The sequence below is a fragment of the Rhinopithecus roxellana genome, chromosome 12, assembly GCF_007565055.1.
Source record: "Rhinopithecus roxellana isolate Shanxi Qingling chromosome 12, ASM756505v1, whole genome shotgun sequence".
Lineage (NCBI taxonomy): Eukaryota > Metazoa > Chordata > Mammalia > Primates > Cercopithecidae > Rhinopithecus > Rhinopithecus roxellana.
In genome coordinates, this window is record NC_044560.1 from 36,413,892 (window position 1) to 36,432,663 (window position 18,772).

The 18,772-nt window shown below is 34.7% G+C and overlaps 1 protein-coding gene across 1 annotated transcript in view; it reads left to right on the forward strand.

The window, feature by feature from the left end:
• Positions 1-1,486: 1,486 nt before the first annotated feature.
• Positions 1,487-18,772, forward strand: part of NEGR1 (neuronal growth regulator 1) — an 886,803-nt gene continuing 869,517 nt past the window's right edge. Inside the window, exon 1 of the mRNA XM_030913644.1 lies at positions 1,487-1,877. Within this exon, the coding sequence (XP_030769504.1) occupies positions 1,702-1,877 (176 nt within the window). The 5' untranslated portion in view covers positions 1,487-1,701. The remainder of the gene's footprint in view (positions 1,878-18,772) is intronic.

An 18,772-nucleotide genomic window follows, 5' to 3' on the forward strand; every position in this document is an offset into this window, starting at 1 on the left:
AAAGCTTAGGGATCTTGAATCTGGAAATGAGTTCAAGAAAGAAAGAAGAAAAAAAGAGTAGGGGGTGGCCCCATGCCTAGTATCTCCTTCTGCCTAGGGCCAGGGCAGGGCTGAAAACAGCCCGGCGAGCTGCGGAGGAGCTGCTGCATGGGGAAGCGGAGGTTACCGCTCCGCACCGCGGAGGAGCAAGCCTGTTAAACCCGGTTTGGGGATTGTTAAGAAATACAACCCTGCGACTCGTTAAACCCCTTAACTCTACCCTGCCTTGACTCAGATGCGCCGATCTGATAGGCTCAAATGGGTTAAACTGCCTCTTACATAACGGTACTGCCTGGCTCTACACAATTAAAACACTTGATTGCAGTCTTTTCCCGACTCTGCATCCCAGCACGACCCGCCCCGTGCCTCCCAGCGCGCCTGCGTGCCGCGCGTGCACAGGCCCCCGCGCGCACGCTGGCCTCCGCGCGTACTACACACTCTCCATCACACACACACTCCATGTTGACCATAAACAGTCCCCTACTCACACACACAACTTAGTGTCAACACGCACAGATGAAAGAGGGGCGTCCTGCAATCCATACTGGCCGACCCCCACAGTCACGCAAGCTGCTCTACCGTAAGGCCTTGCACGTCCTCGTGTCCCCGCAAAAAAGCAGCGCCCCGCCACCATTCCCTACCTATTCCCGAGAAAAGGCAAAGAGAGAACTAGTTGGATGCTCGTTAACTGCAGCGTAGCCACCCAGACGAGATTAGAAGAAAATAAAAAACAAAAAAACAACTCACAGTCGCCGGCGTCATGATGGCGCCGACCACAACTTGGAGGACTTCAAACTTACGGTGCCTCGAGAGGTAAAACGCACCGGTGAGGGAAGGGAAAGCGCCCCTCAGCTCTCTTCACCCCAGCCCCGACACGCAGACTTTTCTAGCAAAGCATCCCTCTAGCGCTTACGACAGTAAGGAAAGCCTTCATTCTACGGTGGCTCTCTTTCCCCCTCGGTTTGCATAATTGTGATACAGTTCCTCCTAATTATTTTTTTCGTTGTTTTTCTTTTCTTTTTTTCTTGCTTTCTTTTTTCTTTTTTTCTTTCTTTCTTTTTTTTTTTTAATCCACCCCCCCCCCCCGTCTCCATCCCCAGTCCCCGGGCGGGGTTGCTAAGGAAACGGCCGCTTGGCAACGCGCGCGAGCCCGGGGGCCGGCGGCCGGCGCAGCGCCCCGCGCTGCTTCTGCTGCTGCTGTTGCTGCTGCTGCTGCTGCGATTGCAGCCGCCGCCGCCGCTCGCCCTGCCTCCTCCGCTGCCGCCGCGCCTCCTCCCTCACTCTCCGGCGCGCTCGCCTCCTCGCTAGATGGTGTGCGAGCCGCCCGAGAATTAGACACACTCCGGACGCGGCCAAAAGCAACCGAGAGGAGGTGTAGTGTGGTGCCAGGGGGAGGGAGGGGAGGGAGGGAGGGAAAGCGAAGAGGAGGAGGGGAGGCGAAAACACCGAAAAACAAAAAGAGAGAAACAACACCCAACAACCAGGAGGGGGGGGTTAGAAAGAAAGAAAAGAAACCCCCCCCCCCCCCCACCAAAAAAAAAAAAAAAAAAAAAAAAAAAAAAAACTGTGGCGCGCCGCCTGGTTCCCGGGAAGACTCGCCAGCACCAGGGGGTGGGGGAGTGCGAGCTGAAAGCTGCTGGAGAGTGAGCAGCCCTAGCAGGGATGGACATGATGATGTTGGTGCAGGGTGCTTGTTGCTCGAACCAGTGGCTGGCGGCGGTGCTCCTCAGCCTGTGCTGCCTGCTACCCTCCTGCCTCCCGGCTGGACAGAGTGTGGACTTCCCCTGGGCTGCCGTGGACAACATGATGGTCAGAAAAGGGGACACGGCGGTGCTTAGGTAGGAAGAACGGCGTGCTTTTCGTACTTGTCTCGGTCTATCTTTCTGTCTCTCTTTGAACCCTCTCTGCCTTCTTTATAACACAAGCAATAATGCTGGTGGTGCTCATCATCGAAAGACCACATCTCAAGAATTCCAGGTGCAGATTCTTCCCGGAGCCCCGGCCCGTTTATGCTGGGGCAGGTAGCAAGCTGGACTTGTGATGCTAAAGCACTTTGCCGGAACGCCGAGTAGCCTGGGGATGAGTGAACTGTCAGGTTTAGAAGGAGGGGCAGGTGCCACTTTGAAACTCAATGCACAAGGTCTCTGTTTTACTGTCATGGGGTACTCTTGGAGAGTCTGACAAGTTTATAAGGTTTGTTTCTATTTTACTCCAGCATAAGCGACTCTTTCAAACTGCTGATTCTCTGCTCCCATTTATTTTCCCCCTCACTTGGACTCTTAGGCTCGGTTTCTTGGTCTTTATCTTTCTTTCCTTTTACCTCTTTCTCTTTTCTTTCTTTTCTCCTTCCTCCTTCTCTTATAACATTTTCCCCACCTCCTTGTAACTCTTTTTCCCTCCAATATCTCTTTTCATACCTTTTCTATTTTCGGTTTTTTCCCTCCTTTTTAAAATTTGTTCGCATATTGTCTCATTTTTATCTCCACAACTTTAATTTCTGTTCTGCACATTTAATCCCCTTTCCTCCTCTCTTTTACCCTTTTCCTTTTAGTTCATTTTTTTTATTCCTCCTTAATGTTCCCATCCTGTGCTTTTGACTCTCATCCATTTCTCGTCCCTCTCCCAATACCGTTTCCCACCCCTGTGGCAAACACAGACATGGTCACTCTTCCCCTCCAGTACCGTTTACTCACCCTCATAAATCTTATTTCTATAAACATACTACTTCACATACTCTCACATCCTCACATGCGCTGGCACTTGCACGCTCTAAAAAACACTTCCACATTCAGATCCTCTCTCACTGTTTAAAAGGCATACTCTCCTTCTCTGTTCCACATTGTCACTCACACATGTGTACACACTGCCTCTCTCACTGGCTCTCACTGTGGCTCTCCTTCTCTCTTTTTCTCTTTCTGTGTCTTTCTGTCCCCTCTTTCTTCCCACCGTCCTCCCTCCTTCAGTCTTCAGTTTTACTTCTTTTTCTCATTTTTCCTTTTTCCCTTCTTTCCCCTAAGCTTGATCTCTGAGGTGGTTTGTCGTTAATGAACATCCATACCCTGGTTTTACCCCTAAGCAACAGTGCAGAGAGGGAGTCTGGAAATATTTCCTATGAAAATATAAATGGATGATCAGCAAAGCTTAGATCTAAACAAAGCTAAACGCCCTATTCCTTCATTTCTTTCCCATCACCCTCCCTTCTCCCCTTGCCACCCCACCTCACATTTCCCTGAAAGATCTTCTTTCTCTCCACTGGGTGGTAGTTGGCTTATAAGTGTGGCTTGCACAACATCAGTGTACATGACATGTCTAAGGTGAAAGAGAGTGGGAAATGTTTCTGTTTGAATCATGCAACATATTTAAATTTAATGATGTGGGTGTGGTATATGACTTACACCTTTTGGAACATGCCTATGAGTTCAAATTTGGAATACTATCATATTTTTTAATATACACGAATGCATATGTTTTTAATAATTTCTGTTTTGAATTAAAAATGCCACTGTATACAAAAGTAACTAATATCTTTGTTATTACACAGTAAAAAGAAAAACTTTGTTGGTAACAGTGATAAACTCTTTGTCACAGAGAGGATATAAATTAAGCCTGTTTTACCCTTTATGTTAAGTTTGTTTTAGAAGTTTGAACAACAGTGATAAGGGCAAAACACTATCTTCAGAGATTGCAAACATATATCATGGGAGCTGCAATATGTATTTTTGTAGTAAGCAACATATTGCTTATTTGTAGTGAGCATTACCATTTTCACCCTAAAGGATTTATAAGACTGCTTTTCTTTCAATAATATATCCTGGCATTTGGTTCACCAAACAAACAACAATTTAATAAATACTATGGTTAATGAAAATAGCTGGACCCACATTCTGCTTCCAGGAGACTCATGTTTAGTTCACCCATTGCTTCCAATAGTGAAGCTTCCCTAATATGTGGGGACCATATATTTCCAGTGTTGTTGGTTTGGTGCAATCCTTGTTTACTTTGTGTGCTCTGTACCTCATCCATTTAGATGCTATATCCTGCATTTTGTGATATTGAGGGAACTTTTGACTTTCAAACTTCTTGAAGAGAACAGAGTCTCTGTGTCTTCTCAATAATGTTTCTAACAAATTAGATTTTAGTTTTTAAGTATTTTTTATCATATGAAATAGAAATTTGAACTACATTACTTTTTACTCAAAGCAATTTGCTTATAGTAATTCTGAAATTCTCCAAGAAGTATCTAGTTGTTGAACTTCTTACATTGTCTGTAGGTTTTAAACTAATTTAACGTATCCATTTATAAGAAATTCTCTCTCCATTAGAAAACGTTAAATATTGTCAGTTATTTTTTTCTTGACTTGTCTACAGCTGATAATTTCCTCTGCTCATGGACCAATACAGATAGAGCTTAAGGACTAACTGAGTATAGGCAACTCAGGTGATGCATTTTTTTTTAAATCAAGAGTAATGTCACAGTTATATTTTGTTTTTTCTTAGTATACTTAAAACCATATCTGTTGTTATTCTCAAACTCGTTAGAAAACAAAGCAAAATTCTACCGTTCAAACATACGCCCTTGTCCCATCAAAATACATGAATGAAGTGCTCAGGAGAACACTTAACTGAATTACATGATAGCATTCATCAAACTTAGCACAGTATATTCTATTTTTAATGAAACATATTCCTCACAGTGTCTTTAATAAAACACAAATAGTGGCATAACAGTTATCAAATAATTTTAAGTGCTAAAGGCCTTAAAGTGCAAACAGGCCAGTCAGTGACTCTGTTGCTTGTGGTTACACTAATGAAACAGAAGTTTAAAGGTCAAATGATACATTTCTGTTTCCTAAGTGCCAGAATGTCTGTTTTTGAGAAGAGGATCATGAAAAACAAAACTTTCCTTAAGTGCAGTTATAATACACAAGGGAAATTCATTCTGTTATCTAACTGTATCTGTCATTTTATAAATCATCTTTTCTGTTTAGCTTAAATACAGGATTTATGATGACATTCCACTTAATAATTTTAATATTTTTACCATTTTACCTTTGTGTCTTAGGGTTAGTGAAGCCACATATATGAAGTGTAAAGATGTTTCTTACTTTTAATAATATTATTTAGTGCTAAATTTCTGAATGATTCACTTGAATTATTTGGACCTTCTTGATAAAGTATTTAATGATACAGATATTCAATATAGTAATGTTTGATATTTCCCTTTCTTAAACTTTGTATTTAAAAAATATATGGTGTCTAAAATGCATTGTAATTTGCTATAAACACAAGCTGTTTCCATTAAGTTATTAAATATAGACTTTAATTGCTACTACATGTAATATATACAGTATTTTATTCTTAACAGAACTTGTTAATCTTGTATGGAGACATTAACTGTTTTTCCATTTTTTGAGTTGCATTTTGTAGTACATGGAAAATCTGAGTTAATGCGTCATGGGCTGACCTAGTAGAGAACAGGAATGCTAGAACCATATTGGTTATGCTTCAGGACCCAGTGTTTCTGGAACTGGAGAATCCAGGGGAATATAACTCTGCTCTAGAACAATACATAAATTTCAGGAGACTTAACAAAATCATTTTGCAGTCACTTTAATATGAACCAGTTGCTTTACTCTTACCTTAGTAATAAATACTGTTATGTAAGCATGTCAAAAATGTTTAATACTCCTTGGAAACAATACCATGAACATCCTTATTTACATCCTCCCAGTGCCTGCACATTTTTAAAACACGTGTTATTTTTAAGCTAATTTTTTTCAATCTGTTTCTTATTCAGCCCTTCTGTATGAAGTTTGTACTTTTTTAGCCGCCTTTCTGATATGAATTCAAAATATCCTATTATCTGCTTATCATGCTTTAATCGAAAAAAGTAAGATTCTTTCCTTAATTGTGATATCTTCTTTTACCTTAGCAAAGTTGAACACAACTCTTGTCATTTTAATGCAATAGATTTGAATGAAAGTTATGTGATATCCTACTATGATTTTGTAATATGGAAGAAGGTTTTTGCTTAGGGCATATTTCTACACTATTGGAAACCACAAAACTTTTCAAGTAAATAAATGAATGAATATGACAAGTATTTATTATTGCTTATCCTATTTGTTCACTACATTTGCCTTTTTATTAGACTACATTAACTGGTTATGATTTGAAATGCATGCTGTTACAATAAAATAAATGATTTTTGTATGAGAATACAGAATTACCAATAGCAGTAAAAATCAATTATGGTGTACTTTTGGAATAGTATTTGAGAGTCTCACATTTTCTATTGAGTTATTCCTACACATTAATGCATTATACCTTCCAAATGCTCAGTTCAACTTCACAAATATTTTCAATTTAGGACATTAAGGCACTATTTTAAAACCTGTATGTCTATTAAATAGTATTATGAAAAAATATTTTTAAAATCCTGAGGGTTTTTTTTTTTCTTTTTAAAAAGAGGAGGGATAATGGATTATCAGAATGGTCAATCTGGAAAAATATGTTCTAGAATATGTAATAAATGTTAAATGTTACTTATATTGATTTGCAGAACTGTTCTATTGGCAAGGTATATTACTTGATACTTTAGTACACAACTATTAATAAAAGTATAAGATAATGTTTTTAATTTTCTAGATAAATGCATTTTGCCCAATCTTTTTAGTTCGGAAGAATTCAAAAACCCGTGTGGTTGTATAGATCTTTGAACACAAGCATGTTAATGAACTACTTATTTTAAATAGATAGGCTGTACAATTAAATCGCTACATGGAATAAGTTAATACTGCAATACCTGACTTCTAAAGAATTTACAGAAATGTTCCCATCATGGTCTGTGTGAGTTCTGGGCCTGATTGACCAGACCCATCCTTTGTCCATCTGCTATTCTGTGCTATGGGGTGGTGGTGGTGTCTTTGGGTGGAGGCTGGAGCTAATCCCTAAAGCTGCATTTCCCAGTCTTCCATGCTAACTATCTTCAGGCTGTCATTAGCCAATGGAAAGTAGTTTTTGGTGAAGGGACAGCATCATGAAGTGAGGGGCTAGGGCATTTCTCCCCTCTTTAATTGTTTTGGGCAGCGTACAGCACTGCATTCATCTCCCACGGGAACCTTTTTTGTTTCAACTTCCAACTGATAACTAGCTCCTGTGTTTCTCTTTACTGCTTTATCCCTTTATTCCTTCAACCTAGGAGTAGTAGTGGCTTCCTGATGTTACTAACCACTGAGTTATCTTATCACTTTCTATTTGGCTTCCCAGGTATTCTATCCCCTTTAAAATACATTTCCTACATTAAATTCTCCCATTTTTAATATACAGAATGGTGTTGTTTGTAGAATCTTGATAGATACATAGTGAAAAGTGATAGTTTTTGTGATTTTAATTATATTTGATTGAGTGACTGTGGCACTATAAGTGTTGCTTACTAGCACTGGATGTAGTAGTTTTTAAAGGAAACGTGCATAGAAGTTAAGCCATAGGAATATTGAGGCATATTACAAAGAAAAAAGAAGAGGCTTTTTAATCCATACACAGATTATATTAATAATAAACCAAATGAATAAATATTGAATTAATATAACATTTAATAATTTCAGTAGGAAAATATATAATGTTGCTATGTGTGGAAAATAAATTGATGAACATATATTGATGAGATTCAATAGCAGTGTTATATTTTTTGACTGAGCCAGAAATAACTATGATTAAACCCTGCTTGTAGATATGTGATCAAAATGCTAAGACAATTCATAGAGTGTTGCCTATTGAAATCAATAAAAATTAAAGGTCTTTCTTTATATAGAATAACATCTGAGGTGACAATAAAAGTTTCTAGTTTTTACGAAGTATATGACCATAACAATATTGCTAATTGAACTATTTGACTATTGTAGGAATTAGTCTCAAACAAGTGGAATCTTTTGATTAAAACTCAGGTCATTTTTCTACTATATCTTGTTTCAAAATTGCAGAAATTAAGACATTATTGATATCACATGACTTAAACACTTTTTTTTTTTTGAGATGGAGTCTCGCTCTGTCCCCCAAGCTGGAGTGAAGTGGCACAATCATAGCTCAGTGTAGCCTCTAAATCCTTGGGCTCAAGTGATCCTCCTGCCTTAGCCTTCTGAGTAGCTGGGACTACAGGTGTGTGCTAACATACCTGGCTAATTTATTTTTATTTTTATTTTTAGAGATGGGGTCTTACTGTGTTGCCCAGACTGGTCTCAAACTCCTGACCTCAAGCCATCCTTATGCCTCAAGCTGTCAAGTAGCTAGAGTTATAGATGAAAACCCCCTCTTAACTGTATATCAGATGATGTAGTGACCTTCTCATTTGCTCCTGCAAAACACTTTCTAAAAGACACTTATATAGGTGTCTGGTTCATATATAAATAAACGATTGTCATTGAGTCCTACTATTGGTACATTTTTCTGTAATTATTCAGGAGAAATGATAATTTAAGACTGTTATTAAATGACTCTTTCTCAGGGATGCTCTAGAGAGGATTTCTGAATTTGGAAAGAAGTTGAATTTCTTGATATCATTCATTGCATTTCTCTGAAAGCTCACTGATAGATTAAAGATTGTCATTGTCACTTTCTATGCATATGAAAAAATTTATTGTGTTTTTTTCTAGGAGTATCCTATTACTTGTCATTTTGCTTTTCTAAAGGAAATGTTAAATTGGTTCACATTTTATTTTGTCAGATATTTTGTGTGTTTCAAATTAACCAGCAGAAACAAAAACTTCCCGTATGACTGGAGACTAAAATCTCAGATTTTTCTACACAGTCATAATCGTTATCAAATTGAGTTTTAATTACTCTGCTGTATATATTACAGAAAAAAGTGGTATAACTTATAAGATCTTTATGAATAAATAGTTGAAATTGATATTTTGCAAATATGTATTTTCTGTTTTTCTTTGCTATTTTAATTTTGATTAGAAAAACACACGGGTTTGTAGTGGTAAAACGCTCATTCAGCTATCTGTAGGGCCTTAGCACAGAAGCTTTCATGTATCAGGCCAATATCCACTAATTTTTGAATTAATGAGTAAATGGAAGGATAAGTGAAGAAATGAATGTATTTAAGTGTTTTTTGGTTAAATCCATATATCAACAATCCCTGCCTTAAATAATTCCTGCAGAAGTCTTAGTGGTTTAAGAGATATACATTGGAAATATTTAGTGTCTTTAAATTACAGGACACAGCCTACTTTGAAGGAAATATACTTCTTGCTAAAGGTATTATTAAATAAAATGTACTAAAATGTAAGACATTTTATATAACAAAGGTAAAGTGTTCTTTGATTAACTTCTATTTTGTATATTTTCATGTGTGTGTGTATGTACTATGTTAAGATTTCAAGGGTATTCTTACTGTAGGTTTAAGCAGAAAAGTTTGAAATGTAATGATCTAGTTGTAAGATTTTGAAATGTAGTTATAATTTTAAGAAGATCCCAGATTTTAAGTTATATAGGAAGGCTTTTGCCCTTGACAAGTATAATCAACAGATAGCAGGAACAGTTCAAAATAGCAAAATCTCTATTGTGGCCTCCTAACATTTATTTCTGTTTCTACTTCAACTTACGGAGCCTTCTCTTCCTTTCTCCTAAAGCTTTAATTAAATGAAATCAATAAGGATACAAAGGTAGAAAGAATTAGCTATTGCTACAATTTTACTGAATTGTAAAAAGTAGCTACGTGCCCCAAACCAGAGCAGAACTTTTGTATCATTTCAACCATCTCCTAGAGGTAGGTCAACAGTACTTTATAAACCACAGTGTATTGGTACTAGCTGATAGAATTTTAATGTGGTCATATGGCTTTGATTTATCATGTTGAGGATGTTATCTATTGATGTAGTGGTTTCTAAGCCATATCAAGTTCTGAATCCTGACAGAGGACCTTTGATGCTCTTATAAGCATTCAGCTGGCATGGGAATTGGTCTCTTAATCACTTTCTCTAAGAAAAGAAGAATAGAGGAAAGGAGGAATTTGGCAGTGTTGCCAGCATTAAATGTTGCTCTTTTGAATAAAAGCCAATACATTGTACTTTCCAGATAGCTGGTAATTTACTCAATTTAAGGAAGATGTTTATAACCCTTTTCAGTCCAGAACAAAGTTGTTCTTTACTGAATTTTTCTGAGTCGTTTGGACATAGGTCCAATGCCCATGCTCATGCTATTGATAAGAGTTTGTGTGCGTATTAGTGTGTGTTTAAAGCTGTGGCCACTGCCATAAAGTATGTAAAGGTTTTAGATAACTTAAAGGCCATGGAAAATATGTGTTCCATTGTCTTCAGAAACCCCTTTCTTTTCATGCAACTAAGTTACATTTAGAGGTATTAATGAATTTAAGAGATACTGTGAATATAAGAGCTGTAATCAGAAGATATTTTATGTATTTTCTTTAATAACATTTATCCTGTAATATAAGGGTATCTAATAAAGAGATCATAAAGTTTTTCTAATTTTATAAATAGAATATTTCTTACAGTAGAATATATTTAGATACCTAATATTTGATTTGTAAGTATTTTCAAATTAGTATATTTGGCTGTTGATCAGTTGAATAGAAAATGGCTTGTGGACTACTTAGTGTAGTGCTTGGTAGATTATTAGTATTCAAAACCTGAATGTTGAGTGAAAGAATGGGAGAAGAGATGGGGAGGAAGGGAAGAGGAAGAAAGGGAGGGAGGAAAGCATTTTAAGCTGTATTAGTGACTTCTCATCAAATTACCTTAAACTTTAGATCCCTTGGGATGACTTAGAATTAAGCCCAGACATTTCATTATATAGAAGTATAATGAGAGAAAATATATTTAATTTCATATAATTTATTAAATAACTGAAATAATTCTAAGCCCTTAATTTTCTGTATTAGTCTGTTTTCATACTGCTGATAAAGACATACATGAGACCGGGAAGAAAAAGAGGTTTAATTGGACTTACAGTTCCACATGGCTGGTGAGGCCTCAGAATCATGGCGGGAGGCAAAAAGCACTTCTTACATGGTGGCAGCAAGAGAAAATGAGGAAGAAACTAAAACAGAAGCCCCTGATCAACCCATCAGATCTTGTGAGACTTATTCATTATCATGAGAATAGCATGGGAAAGACAGCCCCTCATGATTCAGTTACTTCTCCCTAGGTCCCTCCTACAACATGTGGGAATTCTAGGATATACAACTCAAGTTGAGATTTGGGTGGGTGCACAGCTGAATCGTATCACCTTTCCATGATGAAGTAACGTACACTGTACATATTGAAGTTTGAAAATTATATTTTTCATCCAGGTGTATGTCTTCCTTCTTAGTTACTAGTCTATATTTATTTTAGAACGTAGATAGCAGCTTTATACCTTGGCCTGTAATTGGGTCAGAGGCCATTTTTTGGAATGTGTTCACAAAAGGAAATTAGATATACAGTAAGTGCTCATTTAGTGTTGTTGATAAGTTTTTAGAAACTCTGACTTGAGTAAAATGATGTATAATGAAAGTAACTTTTCTTCCTTCCTCAACATTATAAGAAAACAACATGGAACAAAATGATGTTACTCAATCACCTGCTGTATGTTGTTTTACTTAAAGTTGCAACTTCCAAGAATCTATTCACATCGTTGAGGGATTATAATACATCTTTGAAAAATCTTCTGCATCTCTTTCTTACGCTTATGTTACTTATTTTTGTTCACAAATTATTCTAGATGTGAAGTTACTTTTGCTTATTTGCACAGTTTATCATCTATCATAATTGCTTAGTTTTATTGAAATTGTTCATGCTTTGAGGCAACCAGAATGGAAGTAATCTGAGCTTGAGTTCCTGCTTCTGTACTTACTGGCTATGTGACCTTGAACAAAAGCCTTGTCTCTACAACAGAAGTAGATGGGTTAAATGAGATATTACATGTAAAATGCTGGCAGTACATAACACATAGTAAGTACTAAAAGTACATTAGCTAATAATTTTATGCTGCTTTTTTTTCTGCTAATCTCACTTTGAAATCTGTTGGCACTTGGCTTCACATCTGGAAGTAGAAACGCACTAAAAAATGTTTTAGCTCTTAGGGTGCAGACCCAGAGCACTCAAAAGAAATGGAATCACAAATTTTATGCTCAACAGACTGATGGTGATTTGATTCACTTACCAGAAGTGAGAGAGCACTATAATTGGGTGGTCACATGAAGCAATGAGGACTTAAGTGAGAAATGGAAAGAAACAGAAGAAAAGAAGTAAGAGTAATTAGAAATACGTAATGACAGTGAAAGAGTCGGAGGATGAAGATGAACATTTGTGACAGTTTAGAATGGAAGATATGACAGCTCGTGATAACACTGAAATAGTTGATAAGAGGACTAGCATTAAAAAATTAGCAAACTCTGGATTCTGGATAGTGTAGCAAATAATTATTGAGGATTCGATATATTCTTATGGTTCCTCGGGGCATCTATAGGTTATGCTGAAGGCAATGCAGTTCAGAAGCAGTAGGTATGGGCAAGAACTTTCCCTATACATTGCCATTGTTGCCAGAGGCAATATACTGAATTAAAGCTTGAAATTATGTATGAATGCTTGCCCTAATTCTGCATATTTGCAAAATGCACAGCATAGTGTTTTATAGTCATGATGGTGGAGCCATCATCAACATCATGATTCAGATTGAAATCACAGTCCTAGAACATCTACCATATATAACATACATTCTCAACTATGTACAATAAACTATTTCTTTCCCACTCTTATAGCCAAGTAGATTGGCAAGGGAAGGTAACTTGAACCAGGTGGAACAGTTAGGAAGTGGTGGAGCCACAATTACAATCCAAGTCCTTTATCCCAAGCCCAGTGCCTTTCTCATTATCTTGTACCTCTTACTAAAAGAAATCAAAACAATTGATAAAAAATTTATTAGTTATTCATTTATTATGCATTTACTGAGCAGCAACTGCCTTTTAGCTTCTAAGTCTACAGTGATTAAAAACATCAAGAGAGTATGTTCTATAGTTGAGGAAACATGAAATTGTTTAAATGAGATTACATATTTGGCATATTAAATGTATATGCATATATATTTAATATATAGCATATATATTAAATGGTCACATGCATTTACTAGATAGGAAAATTGTGAATTTTTAAAACTACTATAGATATTCTGAAGGAAAATCTCTCATCCATAAATGATTCCACCCCTAATGATTACAAGCTATTGATAACATAACAGAAAAAACAGCTATTGAACATCACACCTCGTTAGGTATTATGTATTGATCACTGCAATGAATCTTTACAACAAACTATACTTCTTCTACTTTACAAATGGGGAAACAACCTCATAGAAGCTGAGTAATTTTCCGAACTTTATTACAGCGATTCATGCATTACCATGATTTGATCCTAGGCCTGTGTGTCTCCAAGGCTCATGCTCATTTCCTTTCAAAAGCCACAAAATGTCCTGAAGCTTTTTTGTATACTCTAGTCTTTAAAAGAAATGAAAATCAGTAGTTCCTTGTTATAGTATTCCAAGTCCCTAGTTTAATCATCTGAATGCCCATCCTGATATAACCCTGAACAGCTGAATCACCTTGATTCACTCCTTTGAAAGGGGTTAGGCAGCCAATAATTTTAAGCACCATTATTTCCCAAGATAGGAAGATCCAAAGATTCAGAGACCTATAAAAGTTCCTTGTACTCCATTTTCAATAACATGTCAGTAGTAAGTTATAGAGTCTTATGTTTAATTGCCATCAATGAAAAATACCAAGCATATTAGATATGTTGCCTTTCTCTGCTAGCTGGTAGAAGTAGTTTATATAGTTTATAGCCTAATTGAAAACTTGTTTGTATCCAGTAGTACATAATTTAAGAATCTTTTAAAATGTGCTTATATATCCGTCTTCTAGAGACTTTGCATGTGTACCCAAGAGAAGTGTAAATTTTATGATGGCTGCGGCTGCTTTACATATCAAAAGCTTTTCCAGTAAAGTACTATTTTTGTCTCATATTGTTAAAAAATGCTTTCAAACCTTTATAACCCAGTTCTAGCTCTTTCTTCGCATTCTTACACCCTTCCATTTTATATTGTTTATTCTATCAATTTTATATTAGTCTGTTAACTCATTTGGCTGTACATAAGAATATAACAGACATAGTCAACAGCATTGATTTATATTATTTAAAATTATTAATCCTATATGTTGCTATTTGTATAGATTGTTTTCTCAATTCTAGAATCCTTGAATTGGTTTTTAATTTTTCTTTCTTTCTTTGGAAATGTATATTTTTCCATTCATTGTATAGTTTTTCCCATAGGCAATGTGTTATTTCAGGAGTTCATTCACTCAATTTCCACATTTATGCATTGAGTCACTGTAGTATGCTATCCACTTTCTGTGAGTTTAAGATCCAATGATGATAAGAGATAAGTTCCTATCTATTGAATTTACATTGTAATTCAGTCTATATTCTCAAACACTGTTGTGTGTTATAAAAAACTTACATGTGGATCTCTGTTTCACTGACTTTTAGCTCAGTGGCCACAGCAAGTTATTAGGTTTTTCTGAGACTCAGTTTTCTTGTCTGTAAAATGGAAATACTGAAAGCTACTCCCATGCTTATTGTGAACACTATAGTAACGTTTGTGAATATGCCGAAAGCAGTGTCAGACACAGTTCATGTTCTTTTGTTATCAGTTTTCTTTCTTATGCTACCTTCCTTCTCTTCCTTTAATACAGCTATAATTTATGGCCAGAAAAATCTAGTTAAAGAAATTGTTACGTGTTATATTGTACTTGGTGTATTCTGTTTGCTAATAACTTCTGAGTTTCACCTATTTTAATTTCAAGGCAGCTTTCTGATACTGTGAAGAGTAGAGTGTATCTGAAGACATGATGACCATCTCACACATATTGTTTCTACTTCTTGGACTTATTTTTTTCTTCATCTGAGATGCTTTTCCTTCATACTGTTTTCTCTGTAATACTTTTATACATGGATTTTCCTCTAAATTTATCATCAGTTTTTGACATATTCTGAAAGTCTATGAAGGTTTATTTTCTTCATTATTTCTTCTGTTAGCATCATAATCTTTTTACCATCATTGTGTGTTTCCTCTACTATACTACACTTTTTTCAATAGACTTGTATTTTCCTTTTTCTTGGTTGAAATGACATGTGTAAGGGATACCTGATGCTTTATTTTACCAACAAAGCAAACAATATTTTTAATTCTTTGGCAAGTAATTCTTCCTTGAAATAGCACGTTCATGCTTCTGTGATTTTATTTTATCAATTATTTTAACATGCCTGGGCACAATGGATGACCCTTCTCTCTAGCAATTTCAGTAATTGGTGAGTTGATTTTCTGAATTTTCTTGTGGCATTCAAATATTCTCTTCATATTTGATACGTATAACTAGTTTCTTACAGACAATATCTAGACTTTTCCATATTGTCCAGCTTTAAGTAGGACACAGTGTATATAATATTACTATGGGGACATCACTAAAATGAAAATTCTTGGTAATATTCTTTTTTCACATTAAAATTCCTATTCACCTTTCTTCTCCTATATGAGAATATATTATTCTTACTATTTCACAGTTCTCATAAAACCCTTTAATAGCCTCATCATTTTTCTACTTACAGTTACGTATGCATGTGTATGTGAGATGGGGTCCTTACAAATAGTGGCATATTTCTATGAATTATTTTGAAAATTGGGTGAGGAAACTGATTCCGATCGGTTACCTCACTGTAAAATGGGTTAATAATAATGCCTAACCAATAGGTTCTAAGAATTCAATGAGATAAACATTGTAAGCTCCTCAACATCATGCCTGGTACGAAATAAACAAATGTTGCTAGTATGATTTTTCTAAATATTAACAATAAATCTTCATCGATATTGTAGGGAATTAGCTGATAGCAATCAACATCAAAGTTTTCTGATAACATGATTACTTCTTTACCCTCCAGTATGCTTTAGGGACTTACTAATTATTCTTTATTTCAGATAGGTCCTTTTGCTATTGCCCTCTCTTGTGTGGGACATTCTCCTTCTCATCAATTAATTTTCTAAAAAAAGAGTTTTAATAATTTTCAGGTTCTATTTATTCTCTAAATTTAGCTCAATGGTATTTTTTTCTCATTCCCAAATTTGTATTTGTGTGTGTGTATCTGTCTCTATTTATATACACTTGGTACATTTTTTAGATTTTTATGTATGTATATACATACATACACACATTTATGAATGTATTTACATAGTGAATGTGTTTACCCTGCATTTAATACAAGATTTGATAAAATGTGTTTGGTCAAGATAAAGAAATGCCTTTCTTGTATTTTAGTTAATTATATACATATTTTATAAAAGACTTTTACCCAGCTATAGACCTGGTGAAGAAAGAACTGTTACCTTAATTGCCTTAGTATCACTTAAGGCCTTTAACAGGCTTGGTGTGTAGAAATAAGTAAGTGAATCTATAAAAAACGTAATTCTCTCAGTAGAATCCTTTACCATGTTTAGTTTCTGACAGTGTATGTGCTTATGGTACATATGCATTTTTAATTTATTAAGTTATTAAAGTTTGTTATTATTTAACATGGTTTACATAGATCCATTTGGAATATATGTTGAGGTAAATATGTATTGGCATCTCCATTTTTTAGCGTTCATTGCAATGTTATGTCAGTTACTCACCAGAAGTTTTGTGAGGCCAAGGGCACACTTTTCTGTAAATATAGCTGCCATACTCCCAGAAAATGTTAATATCAATAACATTATGATGATGTAATAACATGGATGGGAAATCTTCTCACAAAAGATTATCTTAGGAGTTAAGTAAGGTGCTATATTTAAAAAATGTAATGCTATCTCAAAGTAAGATTATTTTTGGAATTTTACTTAATAAAACCACTTGAATTCTAGAGTGCATACTGTAGTATTTTTTTGAATAGGGGATTATAAAATAGGACATCATAAGTGAGGAAGAAGAATTAAGTCCTATCTGATAGGACTAATCATTCAGAGTTGGAAAATTATTTTGAATATTCTGTTATAATGATGATAGTCCTATGATGTGTATAATCTATTAAGAAAATCGTTTTTCAAATTTATAAAAACAGGAAGCTCATTGAAGATTTTTCAAATATCTTTTAAGTTCTTAGCAGGTATGCTTAATACTGCATGCCTTAGAGATTTAAGAAACAAATAATTCTTAGTTTGATTTTAAAGATAAAAACTTTTAGTTTCTGGTGCCTACAGGGTATATTACCATTTAGTGGGGCATTCAATAGTTTATTGATTGAATATATTTTCATTTTCTTGAAAGCGTAAAATACACTTAACAACTGACTTATTATTCTGTAGTATGTAAGTTACATACTTTAGGCTCAAATTAATTCCTAGTTGTTTAATTAAATTGGATGCTTACATTTCAGTTATTTTTCTTAGAGAAAAAATGTAAAAGAGGAATTTTGATATACTCAGAGATTAATGGAAATATTGAAGCTGATTAACTTTAGTATCACAAAATTAATTAAAATTAAAGGCTAACAAAACTATCTTCTTAATGAAAGGGTCAATTTATTATCTTATTTATATATAAGATTATAATCTTATATGTAAATATAAGATATATATCATATATGATATATAAGATTAATATATTATTCAAAATATTCAAATTATTTTGAATGATTTTCTTTTGGCATCGTCAGATAGGTTGGTGGTTAAACAGGCAAACAGCTATCAGCAGTCATGCATAATTAAAACAAAAAGATTGTCCAAGAGTTTAGAGTAAGTGTAGCCTAGAGAAAAGAAATCTGCTATGTAAGATATACAGAAATTAGTAGTGTGGTGTAGTTATTCAACTTTGATTAATTAGAAAATGTTAAATTATTTGCAACTATTGAACTACTTTATGAAGAAATGACAGTTAAATAATCTAAAAGTTATTCAGTACAGTAATTTATAATAATTACAAATTTATTACATTAACACAATCTTCAAAGTGACAAAGATAAATAAAATAATTTCTTGTTAATGTGTTTTCCATCTGTAGAAAACTTAAACTTTGGTACATTTTTTAGATTTCTCTTTATTTTCAAAATAGTTTTCTACAAAGAAATAAAACATCATTGTAAGTGATTATTTATTTATTTATTTTTATTATACTTTAAGTTCTAGAGTACATGTGCACAATGTGCAGGTTTGTTACTTTATTACTGAGAAAGTCTATTCATTATTAAACGTTTTATATGTGTTAGTAGGGGGTGTATTTTCTGTCATTAAAAGTAATTGATTCATTTAAATATCATAAAATATTTTAAAAGTTTTTAAGAACTAAAATACTACTATAGAATTATTTAGTTTCCATATATATGTTATTTTAATTTGGATAACAAATAATAAAATACATTTTAGCATAAGAGATGTCAAAAAAGAAATATGACTTTATTATTCAAAATATAATTAATCATTTATAACGACTAATTTCTATATTTAAAATGTTAATATAGAATAGCTATTTAGTGCAAGTAAATAATCCCACTAAAATAGCATCAAGATATAATTGTAAATATTTCTTACAACTTTTAAATTAAAATTTAAACATTTCTTTCATATCTTTGAAATAATATTTGTATCTTAAAATGTTGTATTGCTCATATATTATCTTAAATATCACAGCAGCCTTATGAGGGAAGCAGAACAA